Here is a 21763-nt window from a genome sequence, read left to right as displayed (position 1 = left end):
AACAGATCCCCAGAGAGCTGTGGTCTTTCTATGACACCACTTAAAAACACGTTGTCCTTTGAATAATAAATGCATATTTATGTCTGCAGTCACAGCATGTGGTGCTGGAATTGTTTGTTTAGCAATACAGGAAAAGCACAAGCACTTTTGGGTAAGGAGCTAAAATTGGAATTGGGGTGCGCTTCCCCTTAGTTGGGGATAAGTTGAAGGTTCTGCTCATGGATCTCCTTCAACCTAAATATGGGTTATATTTATGTTGTTTACTCCATTTACAAGGGCTGGTCTTCCAAGAAGCCATAGCAAGACTGTAAAATCTGAGCTGGAGAGGCTGAGAAACCCATCCAGGAGGACTCAATGGTCTGGGAGACGCTCAGCTACAGGCGCTTTCTTGTGTTCTGTGTGTTCCAGCAGCAGGGTGAGTGCAAATGAGGTAAGAGGTGTCTATGGATATGGATAGGAGTTGGATGGGCCCCCTAAGACTAAAGAGGAGAAGGAGCAGCTTTGAACAATGGAGCAGAACGGGGGCATCTGTGCGCATGACGAGAAGAGGAAATGCAAACTATAAGTAACCAGAAGGGGGGGCCAGAAGACATTAGATTACCTATAGTACAGTCTCCCTAATATTAAACGACTAACACCAAGTATTAAAGACAAAATGGGGAGTAACAGTGATTCCATATTTCACACTTGATTGTTGAAATTCTAGTTTGTGTTACTAATTATGTTATACCAGGCTTGTGTCTATTTCTAAAAGGGCACAGAGGAGTGGAATGGAGCAGGAAGTCCAGAAGTAGGTAAGAAGAGACAGTGAGTCTGAATAGGAGTGGAATGGTAACCTTCAAGAGATGGATCAGTCCCTAGTTCTGAAGGGACTGTGAGTGACATGTCAGACTGCAAAGGAGGGGTGGGCCTTCAAGCGCGGAAAGGATTGGCCAGGAAGCCTGCAAAGTAGAGGGAGAGTTCACGGCCTTGCAAAAAATCATGCAAGTAGAAGGGTGGCGTCACCCTTAGTGCAGGAGAGGAGAGTGATTTGATTGTAAGAGGCATTCAAGACTGATTGGGCACGAAATGTGCCCTGGGGAGGCTTTCTTCCGCTGAACACGTTCCTCGGCTGCCGCGCAATAGCTTTTGGAACATTGAAGCGGCTCTGGAGATATGAAATTATAAGTGTTCTGTATTAGAGGAGTGTCTCCTGAGAGCCTATGAGTGAAACAAATTACAGAGCATTGACTCTGTAAAGGGCGAAACATCACTGCAATCTAATCCTTAACATCACCATCAAAGGCTGTTGTAGATTAATTAAAATGAAGTGCCCACACACTAACCAGTCAGCAGCAGATATAGGAACAAATGTTAATTTCTTGACAGCCTGGTACCAGTGCTGTAAGGTAAAATTATTTTGTCTACTTATAAACTTGGATATTATAGACCCTTCCCTGTTTGTGTCGGCTTACTGGATCGCTTACATGCAGACGTCCTCGGCCGATTGAGGTAGTAGCCAGCCTCGGCCTGTGGAGGGAGTTCCGCGGGGCAGGCAGGTTCCTCTCCCCACCCCCCCTGTCTGCCCCACCGAAACTCCCTCCACGGGCCTGCGGCTGGTAGTAGCGTAACGCAAAATGATGGGGCTTGCCTGCAGAAAGTGATGAGAGCCCCCTGACAATCCCACATCTCACAGACATTCATTGGGCTGTGACTGAGTGGGGGACACCTTGAAGGGAAGGGGGCGTCCTGAAGGGTTGGAGCCCCCTTAGCTGCCGGGCCTGTGTTACGCCTCTTGATTGAGGCTCCCTGTGGGGAAGGGCCTAGTAGCTGCAGGAGTCTGCAGTACGCCCCTGCCTGTGACTGATGAAAGGCTATGTGGGCTAGGGACACGGTCATAGGTCATATATTAGTTAGACTGTCAGAACACAATTTCTGGTCTGTATGGAAAGGTACAATTATTTTCTTTTATTAGTGTAAGAAGAAAGAAGGAAAACTAAGGGGCATATTTATGACACTGTCACACAGTGCAGCACAGAAAGTCACCTTGCTGCGCTGTGTGACAGGGAAAAGGCAGGAATGCGCCATATTTAAAAGAATACGGCACATTCCTGTCTTTTCCCCTACCCTGCTGCAGTTTTTCTGCAAAAAACAATCCTCTGAAGCATTTTACTCTTTCTAGGTGTGCTGCAGAATTCGGCAAACACAGAAAGAGGAAAAAACAAGGAGAAATAAACATATTTCTCCTCGTTCCGCCTCACCTGGGGAGGCAAAGGTTTTGGGCGCATTCCCAGATCTCCCACTTCTGGTAAATTCGGGAATGGCTCAAAATCCATGGATGTTGCTTGGGAACACCCACACAACACCCATGGAACGCCTCTCTGGGGCAAAGTACCGCAATGCAATGATTTGCACTGCGTTGCATTACTCGAGATTTATGAAGCCACTCCGGGCCATGCAAAGTGACGTCACATGGCTCCATAAATCTCCTTTTTGGGTTGTGTCATTCCTGCATCACATTGCGTTGTGCAAGAGCAACACGACAGGGCTCGCAAATATGCCCCTAAATGTTCTTTTGTGCTTTATGGATGAGAAGCATTTTTTTTGTACGGGAAATGAAAAAACCACTACACTTTATGAATGTGGGCACCTGTGGTCAGGTCTAGACATGGGATTGGCTGATTTTGATGAAATGTCACAATTGGACCAATCGTGATGTTAAATTTCAAACACTATTTTAGGACATTGAACATTATGCACTTCATCCCCGGTAGCATAATGACTGTTGTGTACATCGCAAACAACAGTTAAACTCATGAAATTCAACAACTATTGTGTTCCATAAGACTAAGAAAACTGCAGATTTAAATACAAAGCACATATTACAATTTATCACAAAGTTCCAAATCCTTACCTGCGTCGTCCTTTCTTGGAGGATGACCTAGAACGACAACAAAAATATGCCTTAGACTTTAAGTAAAATGTTTTCTAACTGAGCAGTCCAACAGTAAGTACAAGTGGTTGATGAGTACTCAATGACGCTTGCAACATTAGGTGGGGAGGACTGGGAATAGGGAGAAGGCAATCACAATTTACATTGAGCGGTATCTTGGAAAGAGAGCAGCACGGAGCATAAAAAAGCTTGCATTGCCACTGCTTATGCAGTACTGCCAACGGACGCTACGCTGCAACAGGGCAATTATTGTTCTACTGATTTTCACGCTGACACAATCTATATGCATTGGAATTCCAAATTTTAAAAAGGTCTACGTATCCTTAAAATGAAAGGGAATCTACAAACTTATCTCCAATCAAGGACACCCTCATGCTCCCTCAGCCTAAACGAGTACATAGAATCAAATTGGGTGTCCAAACTAGAATGTGATGGACCATGAATGCCAGTATCAAATGACTAGTGCCACCATATTAGATAGCAAAGATATACCACCCTGGTGTTCATGGAATAGAGCAGGCACAGAAACTTCCTCCTGATAACTGGTTGTTCTTCAGAACGCCTATGTTAGTACATACACCGCATCACTACTACTCTCACAACCATTCACTAATATCATGGTAAAGGAGAAATACATTGTCAGACAACACCTTTACATCACATAAAGGTTAGGCAGAGGGTCAGCAGACTCACAACTCCTAGTGCTGAAATAACCCCAAACTACATCATTACACAATGGTGTGGATGGCAGAACACAAGACTCATCCCTCTCTACAACACCACTTTAGTGAGAACCCAAAACTACATACCAGTGTGTGCTCAGTCACTTCAGGATTGGTGTATGGATAGATCACAGGCCAAGCAATTGATGGCAAGCACTATTTGAAAATTGCATAGTGCAACTTACATATGCCGTCTCCAGTAGCTTTTGCATATGCTTCTGGGAAAGTATTCTTTATTCTTCTAGGAGGCACTTACATTTAAAGATGTAGCAAGTGAGAGTTCACTGATGTTTATTTACTGCCCAAGGTGCCTTCTTCTACCTGGCTCATGTCAGTTTGGTTAGAGGAGTTTGCCTGATGGTGTTTGGAGATGCAGGGCAGAATTGAGAAATGATATGTTTTGCAGAGGTTATACTCTCCTCCGCACTAGTTATTTTTAGTCTGATTCACAATATTTGTATTTGTTATAGTGACTTCCACATGAAAATGCTCGTATGTCTAACTGAGTAGTCATTCATACTTAAATGTCAAAGAATGGGGGGCATTTTGGGTTAGTCACATTATTGTTTAAAATGCCAAAGGAGGTTCTAAACTTATTACTGTATCATGAAAAGTCTGCAAAACACTTACAGTTAAAATGACAAACCAGTGGTTGCACTACTCCATATAGGCCCCCAGAATCTTGACCTACAAGAATATCATGCACAGAATTTCGAGGGGCACATTTTCAAAAGCTGAGTGCATACAGAGAGGTAAAGATGTACTCTTCCTAACTCCACATAACCGTGACTTGGATATATCTGTATCACAACAGTACATATATGTGGTTTTTGGCATAGAAAATCCATATCTACATAGCTGTCTATATTTCGGTTTTGATATTTTGTCCTGGATTTTCAGTGCCAATGAAGTTAGTAGCATATGGTTCATAAATAAAATTGTCAATCAGACAAAAAGGTAAACTGGTAACTATAAGACACTTATACCACCAGGTGCATATGTTGGGCGCACTTTGCGTGTTGAGCTATAGCCAAATTTACCCTAGCTGACACCAGTTGTGTTTGCTTGTCACTGGGTTTGAGTTTCTCTTTTGGTATATTCAGAATATGTATAATAGGCACTAAAAGCAATATCCTTTATGAGACATTTTAAAATATAGTTTTCAGTATTTGAATTTAATTGATTTGAGAGTAAGATTATTGTCATATAAGGTAACACCTACATTGTGGTGATATAAAACCAAACCAATATGGCCTCTGTTGTGAGGCCATGTTGTGCGTTGTATTTAGGGAGCCGAGATGTCTTTCTCTAAAGCAACTAAATGTTCACACTCTTTGCTCATAATGTGTGCATTCTTGGACTTTTGCAGGATATAAAATGTAGCAAATACTCCTTTATCATTTCCATGCTGGTTGGATGCAGCTGACCTGGGTTACTACAGTATCGCTAATGTAGGGTGAGAATTTGCATTATCCTCTTCTATATGTACAGCAAATTAAGTTAAAATAAACAAGACCAAAAAGTTTACAACCTTTTTAGCTAAACTTTTCATTGTTTTATTTGTTTCTTGCAGTTTAACATATATTTGGTGTATTTAACAAATGATAACTGAGAAGAGAATATCATTACATTAATGACACTTTACTAGGGAGGTGAATTATGCAATTAATATAAAATTACTATTGTACATTTAAGAACATACTGGAATAATAATGGATCTCCTGTTCTCCCGAGAATTTGAGCACTGATGTACCATTGACTTTGGCACTGTAGAGCCGCTGCCTTTTGGTTACGTTCTTGCTATATGCATAAAAAGTTCATATATACATTCATTTACACTGAAACAATCATGTACTTTTTCCACAATAGAGGGTTGGTTAAAGGACTACATACATGAGTAAGATTTTGCTCCTCAATATTAAAATTATTTGCTTTCATATTAGCTATCCAATCAGAGGAGCATGAGTAATATTTGATTATTCGTGCTAAGTCTCATGTAAGACTGACTGACTTTGTTGTAAAGTACAACTTAGTAAATTGAATCAAACTTTTGTATTAAACAAGCGACATAGATACATCTAATGTCAGGTCTTCAAGAATCACAAATAAAGTCTTATCTTTGTTTATGGTTTTGTGAATTCATTTATTGAAATCATTTGTCCTGATTAGACTGATTCTATGTCATTTGATCGTTATGATAACTACATGTTGTAAATAATAAATCAATACATGGAAGTATTAAGCATCTTATGTTTGGCAAACGAGGTTTTTGTTTGAATATTTATAATCAGTAAATAGTTTTTTGCTTCAGAGCAACATTGTGATAAGTGATATACAATACTATTTAGAATGACCTTGATGTGTTTCGTTGTATAACTGTTTTAATTTTTAATTTTATTTTTAGATTTACTATGCAATGTGCTCTCCAGGTACATTACAACTTTACAGCATGTATGATTGTGTTGCAGTTATTATGCCTTGATGTAGGGGGTCTTCTTATCAGCAAAATGTTGTATTAACATTTGAGTAATATTAAGTGACATCAACTAGAAGTCGCAGTTTAAGGCATTTTCCTTGGTGGCTTTTTGGAAATGTGTGGCCATGTTTTTGTGGTCATGTTATAGACTGGTATAGTTCGCTATCGTAGACAGCATTGTAACCAATACTTTTTTTTTAAACATCTTTTTATTGATGAAGAAAACAGCAGGCTTCACTTCGTCATTTGGCTGTAACCAATACTTGAACATATACTTAGAATAGTTTTTGCATGCTCCTTGTTCAGGATTTCTTTACTTTCTTATCTATTTCAAATCCTGCTCCTGGTTCAGTGCTTTTTTTCCTGTTCTTGTGCTTGTCGTACCAGTGGAGCACTAAGGTTTCACCATGTGTTTTGATAAGTAGAGTATATCTTTCGCCTGATCATGTTAACAAGCAGATTTTCTTTTTGAACGTTTCTGTGGCATTTTAGCTTTGGCACCAATTGGAGTGCATGTGCTGCTCCCTCCTCTCTTTCTCAAAGCCTGCATATCTCACTCTCTACCCTTCGTTCTACTTCCCCTATTCATTTTCCAACCCAAAGCACTGCTGGTGCAGTGTCTCTCTCTCCTCGGTTTCCCTTTTCGCTATCCATTGTATCCCCCTGCTGCCCACCACCCAGTTTCTAGCAATAAAATGCCCATCATGGAATGGTATAAAAATATTATTTTGTATACTGATTGTTAACCTGTTTCAAGATGGCCATCATCTTGCATCTATACGCAAGCCATTGGCAATATTAAAAGCACACAAAATAACATTCCAAGATGACTGTCCATCGCTAATAACTTTGCCAATGCATGAATCACTCTTCGAATAGCAGTAACAAAGCCAATACCAACAGCAAACAAGCATTGGCAAACAGAGACTGATTTTCTTTGCAAACGCATATTTTGTATGTGTGTTTTCCTGAAACGATTTCTTTGGTAGATATAGGAGAGTGATTGATACATTGTGAAGATTATGAAACTGATTATATGCTTTGTCTGTGGTAATTGTTTTTTAGTATTTTTTTTACTGTTTTGTATATGAAGAATCCATTTCACATTATTGAAGATAAGATCGTTTTACATAAACGTAGTATTCCTAGACCTCAAATTCATAACAGTTTTCCTTGAAAAGAGATAAAGCCTTAACAACAGAACGAACATATCCAGTTGCCCTCATTTCTTGAAATAAGCGTGCTCTCAGTGACTTTCTATTGTTGGAGAATTTGATATCTAGCGATCATTCGGCAGCACTGTTAGTGCCATCATATTGCTTTGCGTTATTTCACTTAAAGTATGCACTGAAAGGTCCTGAAGAAAATATCACAGCCCAATTGTATAATCTTATAATGCCACATGGAAAATAATGTTCCCACTCACAGTTCTATAGAACACACTGAAATCGTCAAGTTATACAAATGTTCAGGATCATCCAGACCTGGTGCCAGTTTCGGTGTGTAAATGACACTGTTGAGCAACACCCATGTGGTATCAACTATGAGGAATCTTACATAAAGTTATTAGCGTAGGACTTTTCCAGTTAACCTTCGAACAACAATTACATAATACCTAATTGATGCCCATAGACTTGATTCATGTTACCGCCATGGTCCTCCAACCAGTGGCAGACTAAATTCGAAGAGATCTGGAGATAACAGAATATCTTTTGAGCTAAGACTTCAAGCAATTTTCAGACATTTATTCATCACTGCTTAAAGCATCTAAGTCTTACACTGAATATCTTTTTAACACCAGTCACATGATGAGTTAGCTAAAGCACTAAAACGGGTCTATTGATCAATTTGATGCCTAAAATAATGAATAACTAACCCAGAATTATGATAAAACCATTTCTGGGGCCAGAGGGGATATCCAATTCATTCATTTTTGTGCGACCCAATACCTGTTTCGCTTGTGTTTTTTGGAGCTTTTCTTTTTCTTCTTCTTTACTGGTGACTGACTGTACGACGGAGACCTATAGAAAGATCAGAGACACTTTATATGACACAGAAAGCTATCAGGATCTGAATGAATTTAAGAGGTTATTACTTCATATAGTTTCATCAGCAGAACAATTTGCTGTGGGAAAACACTTTATTAAGCAACGACAAGTAAAATCACAAGAACTTATGTAACACATTTTTCCCAGTGGTGAAAGCAACTACATAAACTATATCACAACTTGCACCTGCCCATTTCAATTTGTAAAAATTGACTTAGAAGATTTCTTCTTTCACATTCCATCATAAACATGCAATTACTGCAGTGTCTGCAGTCCTGATTTCTGATTTTGTTGTCTGATACTGTTGTGATTACGGAAGTTTGGGCACATTTTGGCAAATTGACTTTGGGTTTGACTACAAGTGATCCATTAAATTGCGATTCCTGATCAAACTGTGTTTGACCAGCGATCACAATTACAAGTAGTGTGATGTTTATCGCACCCGCCGATACCATGTTAAACCAGCTGGAATTTCACAAGGGGCAAAGGTGTTTACTATGATGTGAGGATGTTGACGCATTATGCACGACAATCTGCAAGCTACTCAGAATGTATGATAAATATCACATCTGATAAATGCTGAATTCATCATGGTTACATTTGTAACAGATCCAATAGTGAATGCATCCAACAAGGCCAATTTTTAATCAAGTTAATCACTTCCTTAGTGGTATTTCAGCAGTAAACTTTATTTTACATTTAATACATTTTGTTTACATTATTGGCATCTACTTGTGTGTGGATAGTTGTCAGTGAACAAACTAACAGCAAGGTCTCCTTCTCATGAGGATGAAAGTTAGCTTTTGAAAGCTGTGGATCAGTATCAAGGAAAAATCAATAGAGCTGAACAAAGTTTGAAATATTAAAACTAAGGAAAAGGATCTAGAACTGGAAGTCGCCTACCCAGCAGTTTGGAAGCATTGAATGAAAACATGAATGGCAAATCATGGAAGTATGGCTGATAAAATTAATGACAAATCATGGAAGCATAGCTGATAAAATGTATGCAAATCATGGAAGTATGGATGATAACATTTATGGCAAATCATGGAAGCATAGCTGATCAAATTTATGGCAAATCATGGAAGTATCACTGATAAAATTAATGACAAATCATGGGAAAATAGCGGATACAATTTATGGCAAATCACAGTCTTTTATTCTCAATAAATATCTGTATTAGATGTATCGATAACTTGCTTGCATTTCCAACATCCATATCTAGGTTGGGCATACTTTGGTTAATTGTATCCATTTTGTGAGTATTGTGAGTTAATATCTGGGGGAGGATTGCAAGCAAATCATTGGTGTCCATGCTGTTTTGCACCGGTGACCAGTCAATTTTGCATCACATTTGCATTGACCAACAAGTGCAAAATACCCTTTCCAACCGACGTGGATGTTGACAATGCACTCATCTACCAGCATAAAAGCCATTTTGCATTGTGTATCAGTATAATGGCTGGAGAAACATTGCTAAGTGACCAGTGCAACATTTCTCAGTCACTGGTACAGCTGGCAAATTGAGTTACGTTAGGTAATAGTAACACCTGTTGTTTACAGCCCTCAAATAAAGTTGTCATTATTATAAATGCCATCAACATTAAACAGAGATGCAGGGAGATTGCTGCCAATGCCAGTGTTGGAGAAGACCCTCCCCCCGCATCCCAGTGACACTGACCTCCTTCTCTTCTTGCGATCCGACTTCTTCTTCTTTTTCTTCCCTTTGGTCGAAGGTGTCAGTTTTGAGTGAGCTTCTTTTGCACATGAAGGGCTTTGGTGAAAAAGATGGGACACAGTGGCATTAGAAATATTGCCCCGTTGGGTCTGTGGCAAAGCCATACCAATCTGTATGGAGGTGATTACATTTATGAGCAAAAAAACAGTGAACATGTGCAAGGAAAGTATGCAGTGCAAATGAAACCCTAAATAACAAAATGTTTTTAGTGGCTCCACTATGAAGTAGATGGGGTTTGGACATACAAAAGACAGCCATGAAGAGCATCCCAATTAATTTGAGGTCGATCTTGGAGCAGGATTTCAGTATTCAATAATTGGCTTCCGCAGCTATTTTTAACCAATTAAACACCCCTTGTTTTTACTTTTGGTCATATCAAATGTACTGTCCAGCAATCAATTTTCTGCAAATGCATGTGGTAAAACCATTTGCAGCAAATCAACTGAAAAAGCCACTAGGATTTTTTTTTATGTACAAACCCGTTTGATACTAATTGTGGCCCCCATGAGTGCCTTGAGGGGGCAGCATTGCTTAAAGTATAACATTTAAGTAGTTGCCAGGAATCCATCAGGCTTTCAACACAATTTATGGGTAACCATTTTTAGGTCGAGCCTTGCGGCAGCACACATGCGTTGCTGGCTCTGCGAGGCATGCTGTATTAGGGATTGCAATTGAAGCCCCGCCCACTCTCCGCCCATATTTGTCGTTGGCTTGTGTCATTGTACTTCGCAAATGCTTGCTTTTGATTCATTATGAGGCTGGTTAGTCCCTCCTTGGTGCCACCTTGTCTCATCTTGTTACCGCCCATAAGGACCTTTTACTGGTGGTGTTACATGCTCTGCTTTATCATTGGTGAGCACTATTTTCTTTAATACTCTTCCCCCTATTCCACCCATGGCATTCCAGCACTCACCCACTTTTATATTATTAAAGTGCTTTATTTACCTTACAGCGCGGTCCGCTTCAACTATAGCGTCCGTGCTTATTTATTTATTTATTTTAATGGCACGGTATGAACTTGCTCCTTTTAGAATGTATTATTTACCTAATTATTTTAAAAGCACGACACGTAATCGCATTATTGAGCAGAAAGTGTAAAGTAAAGCGCCTCGAGGCTCTGGTCGTTAGTCCTGTTTGAAGGGGAATGGGCAAAGAGGGCGTGTTCTTTGTGTTGCTCAGTAAGATCCTGAACTGCTGACTGTGTGCTTTGAAGAAGGTTTAGTGATTTGCTACATTTACATAGTGCCTTCTACCACATGGTCTGCCTGTATGTAAACCCCGGGAGACGGAGCAGAGTACAATGTGCTGTTTGCCACCATTAGCAGGAACATGTTGACGTATATGATGCAGAAGGTATAACGCTTCTAGGCAACCTGACTCCATCTTTAGCCATCCACGTCATTCTACAGCCATTCCTAGTGATGGGAAGAGAACTGACTAAGCACAGTACTCTAAGGCCTCAAAAGGGCCCAAAGCGACCCTTGCGGCTGGACGTGGACAGGAACATGTACAGGACCCCATGTATTTTGCACCTCGACCACTCCTACGCCAGGCTTCTTCGCAATCACTCTGATATCCTTACGAGCTCCTCCACCCTTTGTTTCCTCCCTTCTTGTACAAGTGTTGGCCAGAGCCCAATGCTCCCACCTGCTTTCGAATCTTCTTCCTGCCTTTACCCCGACATTCACTTCTGCAAACTCGCTGCACTTCTCTGGTGCCTCCCCGGCGTAATGTTATCTGTCTTGAGACTTCATTTAATAATCTGTTGTGTTCTGGGAAATGTAGTTTTCTTTTACTTCCCTTGACCCAGTGGAGCATTGAACCAAATAGCTATGACTCGTACATGAAAGTGCCTGATCTGAAAACATGGTGGCCTGCTGACCGGGGACGACCCCCAGATACTCTGTCTAGTGACCCTCCCAGTCCCCTTTACTCCTGTACTTTGCCCCCTTAAGTCTCTTTCTTCCGAGTGATGCCATGAGTAGGTTTAAGTATTATCTTCCCAAGTTAATCTTGAGAGACATGTTCCTCCTGGGCTGACTCTTTGCCCTCGATCAAGGGAACCCGTCCCTCCTAAACAACAAGCATTTGCAATACAATAGGTCTTGCATTTTCAAAACTTTGACCTATAGGCTATGAAAATGACAATGTCTTTCCTTTATGTGCACTTTGTACTTCTAGTCACTGTTTGCAGGTTTTCAAAGCACATAAATAAAAGGTATTGTGAATTACAATGCCAACAGCTAAAACATTCACAAATGTGAGACCTACTGCATTGCAAATGATTGTTCTAATAAACCCTGCAGCACTGAATGAATAAACACTTTCAAACCTTAAATTTATATGTAGTTGTTTGGGGTTTTTGTATAGCACTACAACTACCTTGTGGTAGGCTGAAAGTGCTTTGAGGCCGCTACCTCAATCAGCCAACAGTCACTCATATGTCAAGAACTAAAATCCATTGCCCACTGCTTCAGTTCTAAAAACAAAAACAAACAAAAAGTGCTGGAACCAAAGTTTTTTTCAGGAGCCCACAATCAGTTTGATAAAGGTCAGGATATCGAATACGAGGGGGTGCATAATCTTGATTCCACCTCATGCATCTTTCATCCACAACAAGACTCACCCTTCAACTTTATTTTACTCTTGCAAGTTATGTTTCATCCCTGCTTTCTCACTTTGTCACTGTTTTTCCACCTGCCTCTTCCTCGTTCTTTCCCACTTTTATGATTTTCTCACTTTTCTTTTGAATCACATTTTGTTGAGAGAAAAATAAGTGCTGGTCCCGAAAAACAAGTACCAGTGGAACTCAACTACAACCACCGGCTCAAATTAAGCACTTTCATTATCCTTGTATGGTGATAATAATAACAAGGTTGTAAAACTTTAGAAAAGAAACGTAGGAATCTGAATTGATCAAAAAAGATGTTTCTGTGACATTTCACAAAATGACACAAGCTTGCACCTGACTTGCGTTTCCAAGTTCCTAGTGGTGGGAGGAAAAGGTCAGATATCTGAGAGAATGGAAATGAAGGCAAGCATAGGGGAAGTTTACAGAACAATGAAGCAGATCGTTTCTTTTTGGATTAATTAATCAGGAGGATAGAGTGGACAATCTAACGTGTCTGTCTGCAAGCCAACCAGAATGAGCAATGAAGTGAGGAAGATGATGTCACCAACGGATGCAGCTATTGCCCCAGGCATGGACCAAGGATGCTTCCACTCTAGAAGACACATTCTTTTGTCCCCCTTCTCTCCCTATTGGCCATGAGGCCTCATTTTCTGCATGTTAAACAAAAACTAGCACTCACCAGTTTATGGTGTCCTACACACCTACCTAGCCTTGCCCTAGAATTGGCCCTTTCAACTGCAAAACAAGTCCCTATAATAAGGGCCTGTGCTGACTCTGTACAGAGGTGAGGGTCTATGTTTCTGTGCCAGCAGTGTTTAAAGGGATTTTATTTGACCCAACAGCAGAACTTGGAAACAGTGACCAAGGATTGCCTCCTGGTTCTGAGCTGCGCTGTCTAAAATGACGCACTAACTTGGGGAAAGATCGGGTCAAATAAATTCACTTTACACATTGCAATTGCATAAAATCAAGGGCATGACTCTGTGCTGCGCCTGCGCAACCCGTCACGATACTGACACAGATTCACATTCTTATATGTCAACTCTGATTGCTTGAAGAAACCTAGTTAATTTGTGCGGTTTTGTATTTGAACCCCCGCCCCCAGTATACTAGACTGATTTTAATGGGACACCGCGTGTTGTCGTGATACCGTTTGTCTTCCTCCTCAGTGTATTTTGGACCACGTTATTCTTTCATCTGAATGTGTTCCATCTCGCCTCTTTATTCCTGAATGCCCTTTCGAATTACAAGGCTAATGAGACTGAATACGTTAAACACGGGGACCTTGGAACTTCGTTCTTGGTTAAGAGACCAATGTGCACCGTTTGAGCGACGGAGGCGGTGGACTTTTCTTTCTGTAATGACGTCACGTCCTTGACTTTCACTGCCTTTGATTACACAGAGGATGTCGGAGCAGAATTCGATTCGGTGCAGTTTCTCCTAAAGAAATCTTCTGTGTGAAATCTTTTAGCTCGCTTTTCTTACAAGTCACAAATGCACATGCACTTAGCACTACATACCTGTGTGTCCTAATATTATCAATGGTATTTATTTATTTATTCATTTATTTAGTTAAAGAGTTTTATATAGCGCTGGATAGACCCAAAGGTATCAGAGCGCTTTACAAGAGAATCAACAACGTAACAGAAAAAGATCAACAATAAGTGTTGCTCCAGAACTCAGTCCTGAAGTGCATTCACTGTAGAACTAGGAATCATATATACTGTGAGCCTTAACACAAATGAACGATATATACCCCTTACAGATTTTTTTAAAAAAACATCCTCACTATTCAAATCTATTTACTTTAGAAACAAGAAGGATTAATGTAAACATATGCTTTAGTGTTTTTGCATTGGTATTCAAAATGGAGGTGTTAGTTAAACTTATATTTGCGCATCTAAAGTTATTTCACTTTTACTGAAATGTAGCATAACTCTAATTCATGACATGAGATATGCATTTGTATTTGAATGTGCTAACATATATTAAATGTGCACTATTGAGTTAAAATGTTAAGTTGCCACGTCTAGGCCTGTACTTCTTTCTGCAAAAAAATACAGTTTTTCACTTCAGCTGGCGTGGCCTTTTCTTTGCAAGCACGTTCACATGGCTTGTTAGTTTGACACTAGATGTAACTCTGTACTAGCTATAAAGAAGGACAATGTAATTCTCAGGACTTACATGGTAAAGTTTGCTAATGTATCAGTTTATAACTTGAGAATGGAAAGGACAAGGAAGCCCCTGATGGTTTGATCAATGGATGTGACCTAAAGATCTGCGTGGTATTAACTCATGTGCTCGCAGGCTGCTGTTGGCCACTTCTTCTTGGGCTTTGAGAAGTACAGACCTCTGAGCTTACCTATCTGATTCGTTGCTGAGTGTGGCTTAGGCTATCACTTATTTCCCTACAGCTTGAAGACTCTTCACCGATTTTCTAAAATGTTGACACCTTCCCACAATTTCCCACAACTTTTATTGCATTTTTCCAAACTTTTGAGATCCTTTTAGGCTTGACCATCCTCATTAGTTTTAGATTCTAGGTTTGAGGACTTTAGACTTTACCAATGTTTAGGAGAGAAGATCGAAGACTCTTCTCTAAGCACCAGATTCTGCTGTTAATTATTTGTAAGACTGTGACTGAACTTCTTGTTAGTCCTATGCTGAAGCTCATAAACGTCTTCAGGAGGTATGGCTATCCAGTTGTTATTCTGTAACTTTGTAGCATGGTATTGAGATTGATTTACAATAACCTGACTGATAACCTGTAATAAAACCTCTCAACTTTATCTATTGAGGCCTGGTCCTTATTGTGTAGCCAAAGGGAGCTACTTATGTTCAATAAAACTCATTGAGTGCTACTAATTTTATTAGGGTTGTATAATTTCAATTTTTAAGATATATTAATTCAGCCAAGCAAAGGCTTTCTAATTTATTAAGATGGGCTGCACACAGGTGAGCTCAGCTGGAGAGCTGCAGTAGCTCACTAGGTACTGGTTGGAGACCCAGAAGTGTTACTTTTATGTGTTTCACCAAGTGTTAAATCCTATCACCTTTCAGTAGCACAAAAAAATCTATTGGATAGCCAATGGTAAGAGGTTAATCCCAACGCTGGATCAGGCATTTTACGCAATAGTGTAATAAGTTGTACTGGGACCTAAAGCAAGCAAGGGAATGTGCCCCACTGTTCACTGTTGCAGTATTTTCATGCCCCCACACAAAGTTTGCCAGGTTAATACCTTGCAGACTTTGTCTTCTTAAAACTTCTAACACAATTGTTCCTCCTCTGACTTCAACCTGTGTTGCTGTCTTACATATTAATGTCAGTGGCATTTATTTAGTACATATTTTGTCATTTTTATGGTCTTGGGGACTATTGCCAGTCTGATTTTCTTACAGCATGGTTATGATGCATCCATCGCAGTGAGGCTAAATTAAACCTGTGATGATGTCACCAGTATTGTGCTGTGGTCGATTTCCCTCGTAGGTGGTGGTCTTATTCATTAAACTGGTGATCAGCAGTCAGAGTATGATTTTGGTTCCTAAGGTTGAGACAAGTGAACTTTACCAACGCTTACTGTGTACCACTACATCTGTTCACTCTCATCTTGTCTCATTTGTGCACCCAGATGTTGCATTTATTCATATCGCTTTTACATAAACGTGTTGCATTGCACAGAAATGAAATTATTGCATGGCCAAAGAAGAGAGCAATCTACTGCACACTTTGTTCTTGTTGTGGCTTTGGCTTGCTATGCTAATTTCAACATAGTTTTGGTACTCTTTGGTTCCTGCAGAAACCTCAAGATTTTCCCTCTTCATGCTAGTCTGAATCCCAGCATACCTATTTTCTGCTAATGATGCATTATAAAAGTTGTTTGAAAGGACTGCATAAATGAGGGCCATCACTGGGGGATACTGTTAGTTAATATTACACACAGCCCTGGTTTGTGCCGGCCGCACACTCATAATGCACCTGATGCAGACTGTGATTGTGTATCTTATTACAAACAAAAAAGTGCAAGAGACTTTTTCACGAGCAACTACGTCAGTAATGCCACTTGGGCGCAGATACAAATACCTTTCCTTACCTGGTATACAACCCCATAAGTGACACCCCATGCAAAGTAGGGACTACCTCCTTGAAATCAAGCACACATTGCCCCACCTGATATAAATATATTGATGATGAGGGGACAGGGGTGCAAAGAACAAGCTAAAACAGCAGTGGCTCTCATGGACCATTTCTTCATGTAACCACGCAAGGGTTGTGCTGGCCTATAGGACAATCTTATTTACAAAAAGGGGTGGTGAGGGACAGAGTCTCTGAATTAAGCAGAAAGCTCTCACCCAGTCAAAAGATCAGGGCTAGATCCAACACCGTTTTTTAGCTCACTGCACCATCCCAGTTTCAGAACCTGGCTGTATGCAAATTAGTCTGTTCCTGTCCCAGTGCATGATGGGAACAGGACAAACCAAACTACAGAAGCCAATTCTTACACTGGGAAGGAAACAAGCTCCCGGGGACCGGTTTCTGGCATTGCAGCCGTCTTCGGCCCGGTTTGCTTGAATCCTGATGGTGCAATGAGCAAGGGTCTCACATCTGAGAATACCCTTCCACGCTTAGGGTGGACAAAAATATTTACAAAAAGGGGTGGTGAGGGACAGAGTCTCTGAATTAAGCAGAAAGCTCTCACCCAGTCAAAAGATCAGGGCTAGATCCAACACCGTTTTTTAGCTCACTGCACCATCCCAGTTTCAGAACCTGGCTGTATGCAAATTAGTCTGTTCCTGTCCCAGTGCATGATGGGAACAGGACAAACCAAACTACAGAAGCCAATTCTTACACTGGGAAGGAAACAAGCTCCCGGGGACCGGTTTCTGGCATTGCAGCCGTCTTCGGCCCGGTTTGCTTGAATCCTGATGGTGCAATGAGCAAGGGTAGCTTGTCTCCTTTCTGGTGAAGAATTGGCTTGGTAGTTTAGTCTGCCCTGTTCCCATGATGCACTGGGCCAGGGACAGACTGATTTGCATATAGCCAGGTTCTGAGCTGGGATGGGGCAGTGAGATAAATAACGGTGATGGATCAAGCCCTGATCTTTGGACTGGGTAAGAGTGGTCTGCTTAATTCAGACACTCTGTTCATCACCACCCCCTTTTCTAAATCGTTTTTGGCCACTATAGGTGTGGCAGGGTATACTCAGACATGAGTCCCTTTCTCACTGCTCCATCAGGATTCAAGCAAGCCGGGCCGAAGACGGCTGAAATGCCAGAAACCGGTCCCCGGTAGCTTGTCTCCTTTCTGGTGAAGAATTGGCTTGGTAGTTTAGTCTGCCCTGTTCCCATGATGCACTGGGCCAGGGACAGACTGGTTTGCATATAGCCAGGTTCTGAGCTGGGATGGGGCAGTGAGATAAATAACGGTGATGGATCAAGCCCTGATCTTTGGACTGGGTAAGAGTGGTCTGCTTAATTCAGACACTCTGTTCATCACCACCCCCTTTTCTAAATCGTTTTTGGCCACTATAGGTGTGGCAGGGTATACTCAGACATGAGTCCCTTTCTCACTGCTCCATCAGGATTCAAGCAAGCCGGGCCGAAGACGGCTGAAATGCCAGAAACCGGTCCCCGGTAGCTTGTCTCCTTTCTGGTGAAGAATGGGCTTGGTAGTTTAGTCTGCCCTGTTCCCATGATGCACTGGGCCAGGGACAGACTGATTTGCATATAGCCAGGTTCTGAGCTGGGATGGGGCAGTGAGATAAATAACGGTGATGGATCAAGCCCTGATCTTTGGACTGGGTAAGAGTGGTCTGCTTAATTCAGACACTCTGTTCATCACCACCCCCTTTTCTAAATCGTTTTTGGCCACTATAGGTGTGGCAGGGTATACTCAGACATGAGTCCCTTTCTCACTGCTCCATCAGGATTCAAGCAAGCCGGGCCGAAGACGGCTGAAATGCCAGAAACCGGTCCCCGGTAGCTTGTCTCCTTTCTGGTGAAGAATTGGCTTGGTAGTTTAGTCTGCCCTGTTCCCATGATGCACTGGGCCAGGGACAGACTGATTTGCATATAGCCAGGTTCTGAGCTGGGATGGGGCAGTGAGATAAATAACGGTGATGGATCAAGCCCTGATCTTTGGACTGGGTAAGAGTGGTCTGCTTAATTCAGACACTCTGTTCATCACCACCCCCTTTTCTAAATCGTTTTTGGCCACTATAGGTGTGGCAGGGTATACTCAGACATGAGTCCCTTTCTCACTGCTCCATCAGGATTCAAGCAAGCCGGGCCGAAGACGGCTGAAATGCCAGAAACCGGTCCCCGGTAGCTTGTCTCCTTTCTGGTGAAGAATGGGCTTGGTAGTTTAGTCTGCCCTGTTCCCATGATGCACTGGGCCAGGGACAGACTGATTTGCATATAGCCAGGTTCTGAGCTGGGATGGGGCAGTGAGATAAATAACGGTGATGGATCAAGCCCTGATCTTTGGACTGGGTAAGAGTGGTCTGCTTAATTCAGACACTCTGTTCATCACCACCCCCTTTTCTAAATCGTTTTTGGCCACTATAGGTGTGGCAGGGTATACTCAGACATGAGTCCCTTTCTCACTGCTCCATCAGGATTCAAGCAAGCCGGGCCGAAGACGGCTGAAATGCCAGAAACCGGTCCCCGGTAGCTTGTCTCCTTTCTGGTGAAGAATTGGCTTGGTAGTTTAGTCTGCCCTGTTCCCATGATGCACTGGGCCAGGGACAGACTGATTTGCATATAGCCAGGTTCTGAGCTGGGATGGGGCAGTGAGATAAATAACGGTGATGGATCAAGCCCTGATCTTTGGACTGGGTAAGAGTGGTCTGCTTAATTCAGACACTCTGTTCATCACCACCCCCTTTTCTAAATCGTTTTTGGCCACTATAGGTGTGGCAGGGTATACTCAGACATGAGTCCCTTTCTCACTGCTCCATCAGGATTCAAGCAAGCCGGGCCGAAGACGGCTGAAATGCTAGAAACCGGTCCCCGGTAGCTTGTCTCCTTTCTGGTGAAGAATTGGCTTGGTAGTTTAGTCTGCCCTGTTCCCATGATGCACTGGGCCAGGGACAGACTGATTTGCATATAGCCAGGTTCTGAGCTGGGATGGGGCAGTGAGATAAATAACGGTGATGGATCAAGCCCTGATCTTTGGACTGGGTAAGAGTGGTCTGCTTAATTCAGACACTCTGTTCATCACCACCCCCTTTTCTAAATCGTTTTTGGCCACTATAGGTGTGGCAGGGTATACTCAGACATGAGTCCCTTTCTCACTGCTCCATCAGGATTCAAGCAAGCCGGGCCGAAGACTGCTGAAATGCCAGAAACCGGTCCCCGGTAGCTTGTCTCCTTTCTGGTGAAGAATTGGCTTGGTAGTTTAGTCTGCCCTGTTCCCATGATGCACTGGGCCAGGGACAGACTGATTTGCATATAGCCAGGTTCTGAGCTGGGATGGGGCAGTGAGATAAATAACGGTGATGGATCAAGCCCTGATCTTTGGACTGGGTAAGAGTGGTCTGCTTAATTCAGACACTCTGTTCATCACCACCCCCTTTTCTAAATCGTTTTTGGCCACTATAGGTGTGGCAGGGTATACTCAGACATGAGTCCCTTTCTCACTGCTCCATCAGGATTCAAGCAAGCCGGGCCGAAGACGGCTGAAATGCCAGAAACCGGTCCCCGGTAGCTTGTCTCCTTTCTGGTGAAGAATTGGCTTGGTAGTTTAGTCTGCCCTGTTCCCATGATGCACTGGGCCAGGGACAGACTGATTTGCATATAGCCAGGTTCTGAGCTGGGATGGGGCAGTGAGATAAATAACGGTGATGGATCAAACCCTGATCTTTGGACTGGGTAAGAGTGGTCTGCTTAATTCAGACACTCTGTTCATCACCACCCCCTTTTCTAAATCGTTTTTGGCCACTATAGGTGTGGCAGGGTATACTCAGACATGAGTCCCTTTCTCACTGCTCCATCAGGATTCAAGCAAGCCGGGCCGAAGACGGCTGAAATGCCAGAAACCGGTCCCCGGTAGCTTGTCTCCTTTCTGGTGAAGAATTGGCTTGGTAGTTTAGTCTGCCCTGTTCCCATGATGCACTGGGCCAGGGACAGACTGATTTGCATATAGCCAGGTTCTGAGCTGGGATGGGGCAGTGAGATAAATAACGGTGATGGATCAAGCCCTGATCTTTGGACTGGGTAAGAGTGGTCTGCTTAATTCAGACACTCTGTTCATCACCACCCCCTTTTCTAAATCGTTTTTGGCCACTATAGGTGTGGCAGGGTATACTCAGACATGAGTCCCTTTCTCACTGCTCCATCAGGATTCAAGCAAGCCGGGCCGAAGACGGCTGAAATGCCAGAAACCGGTCCCCGGTAGCTTGTCTCCTTTCTGGTGAAGAATTGGCTTGGTAGTTTAGTCTGCCCTGTTCCCATGATGCACTGGGCCAGGGACAGACTGATTTGCATATAGCCAGGTTCTGAGCTGGGATGGGGCAGTGAGATAAATAACGGTGATGGATCAAGCCCTGATCTTTGGACTGGGTAAGAGTGGTCTGCTTAATTCAGACACTCTGTTCATCACCACCCCCTTTTCTAAATCGTTTTTGGCCACTATAGGTGTGGCAGGGTATACTCAGACATGAGTCCCTTTCTCACTGCTCCATCAGGATTCAAGCAAGCCGGGCCGAAGACGGCTGAAATGCCAGAAACCGGTCCCCGGTAGCTTGTCTCCTTTCTGGTGAAGAATTGGCTTGGTAGTTTAGTCTGCCCTGTTCCCATGATGCACTGGGCCAGGGACAGACTGATTTGCATATAGCCAGGTTCTGAGCTGGGATGGGGCAGTGAGATAAATAACGGTGATGGATCAAGCCCTGATCTTTGGACTGGGTAAGAGTGGTCTGCTTAATTCAGACACTCTGTTCATCACCACCCCCTTTTCTAAATCGCTATAGGACAATCTGGCAGCAGTGCTTAATCTGTAAAAGAACATGTTCTGAGACCAATGTTTTCCTAAGAAGCCCGGCGCTGGTGCTATCCAAGGTCATAGATGTTGAATGCCAAGGCTGCTTAGTCTTGATTCCAACTCATGCCTTCTTCTTCCACTACCAGACACTCCCTATCCTTTTATCCCACTAGCAGGCTCATTTCCATCTCTGCTTTCTGTTTTTGTCACTATTTCGCTGTCTTTATCTGCCTCT

General features: G+C 42.3%; 1 protein-coding gene across 1 annotated transcript in view; it reads right to left on the bottom strand.

The window, feature by feature from the left end:
- SRRM4 (serine/arginine repetitive matrix 4) overlaps positions 1–21763 on the bottom strand; it is a 246434-nt gene that overhangs the window by 73400 nt on the left and 151271 nt on the right. The window contains exons 3-5 of the mRNA XM_086943295.1: positions 9860–9952; positions 8080–8151; positions 2894–2920 (exon numbers count right to left, since the gene is read on the bottom strand). Of these exons, the coding sequence (XP_086799421.1) occupies positions 2894–2920; positions 8080–8151; positions 9860–9952 (192 nt within the window). The remainder of the gene's footprint in view (positions 1–2893; positions 2921–8079; positions 8152–9859; positions 9953–21763) is intronic.

This window comes from Lissotriton vulgaris, chromosome 11 (assembly GCF_964263255.1).
Source record: "Lissotriton vulgaris chromosome 11, aLisVul1.2, whole genome shotgun sequence".
NCBI lineage: Eukaryota > Metazoa > Chordata > Amphibia > Caudata > Salamandridae > Lissotriton > Lissotriton vulgaris.
The sequence above is the reverse complement of the archived record's forward strand: the minus strand, read 5'-3'. Positions and strand labels throughout refer to the sequence as shown.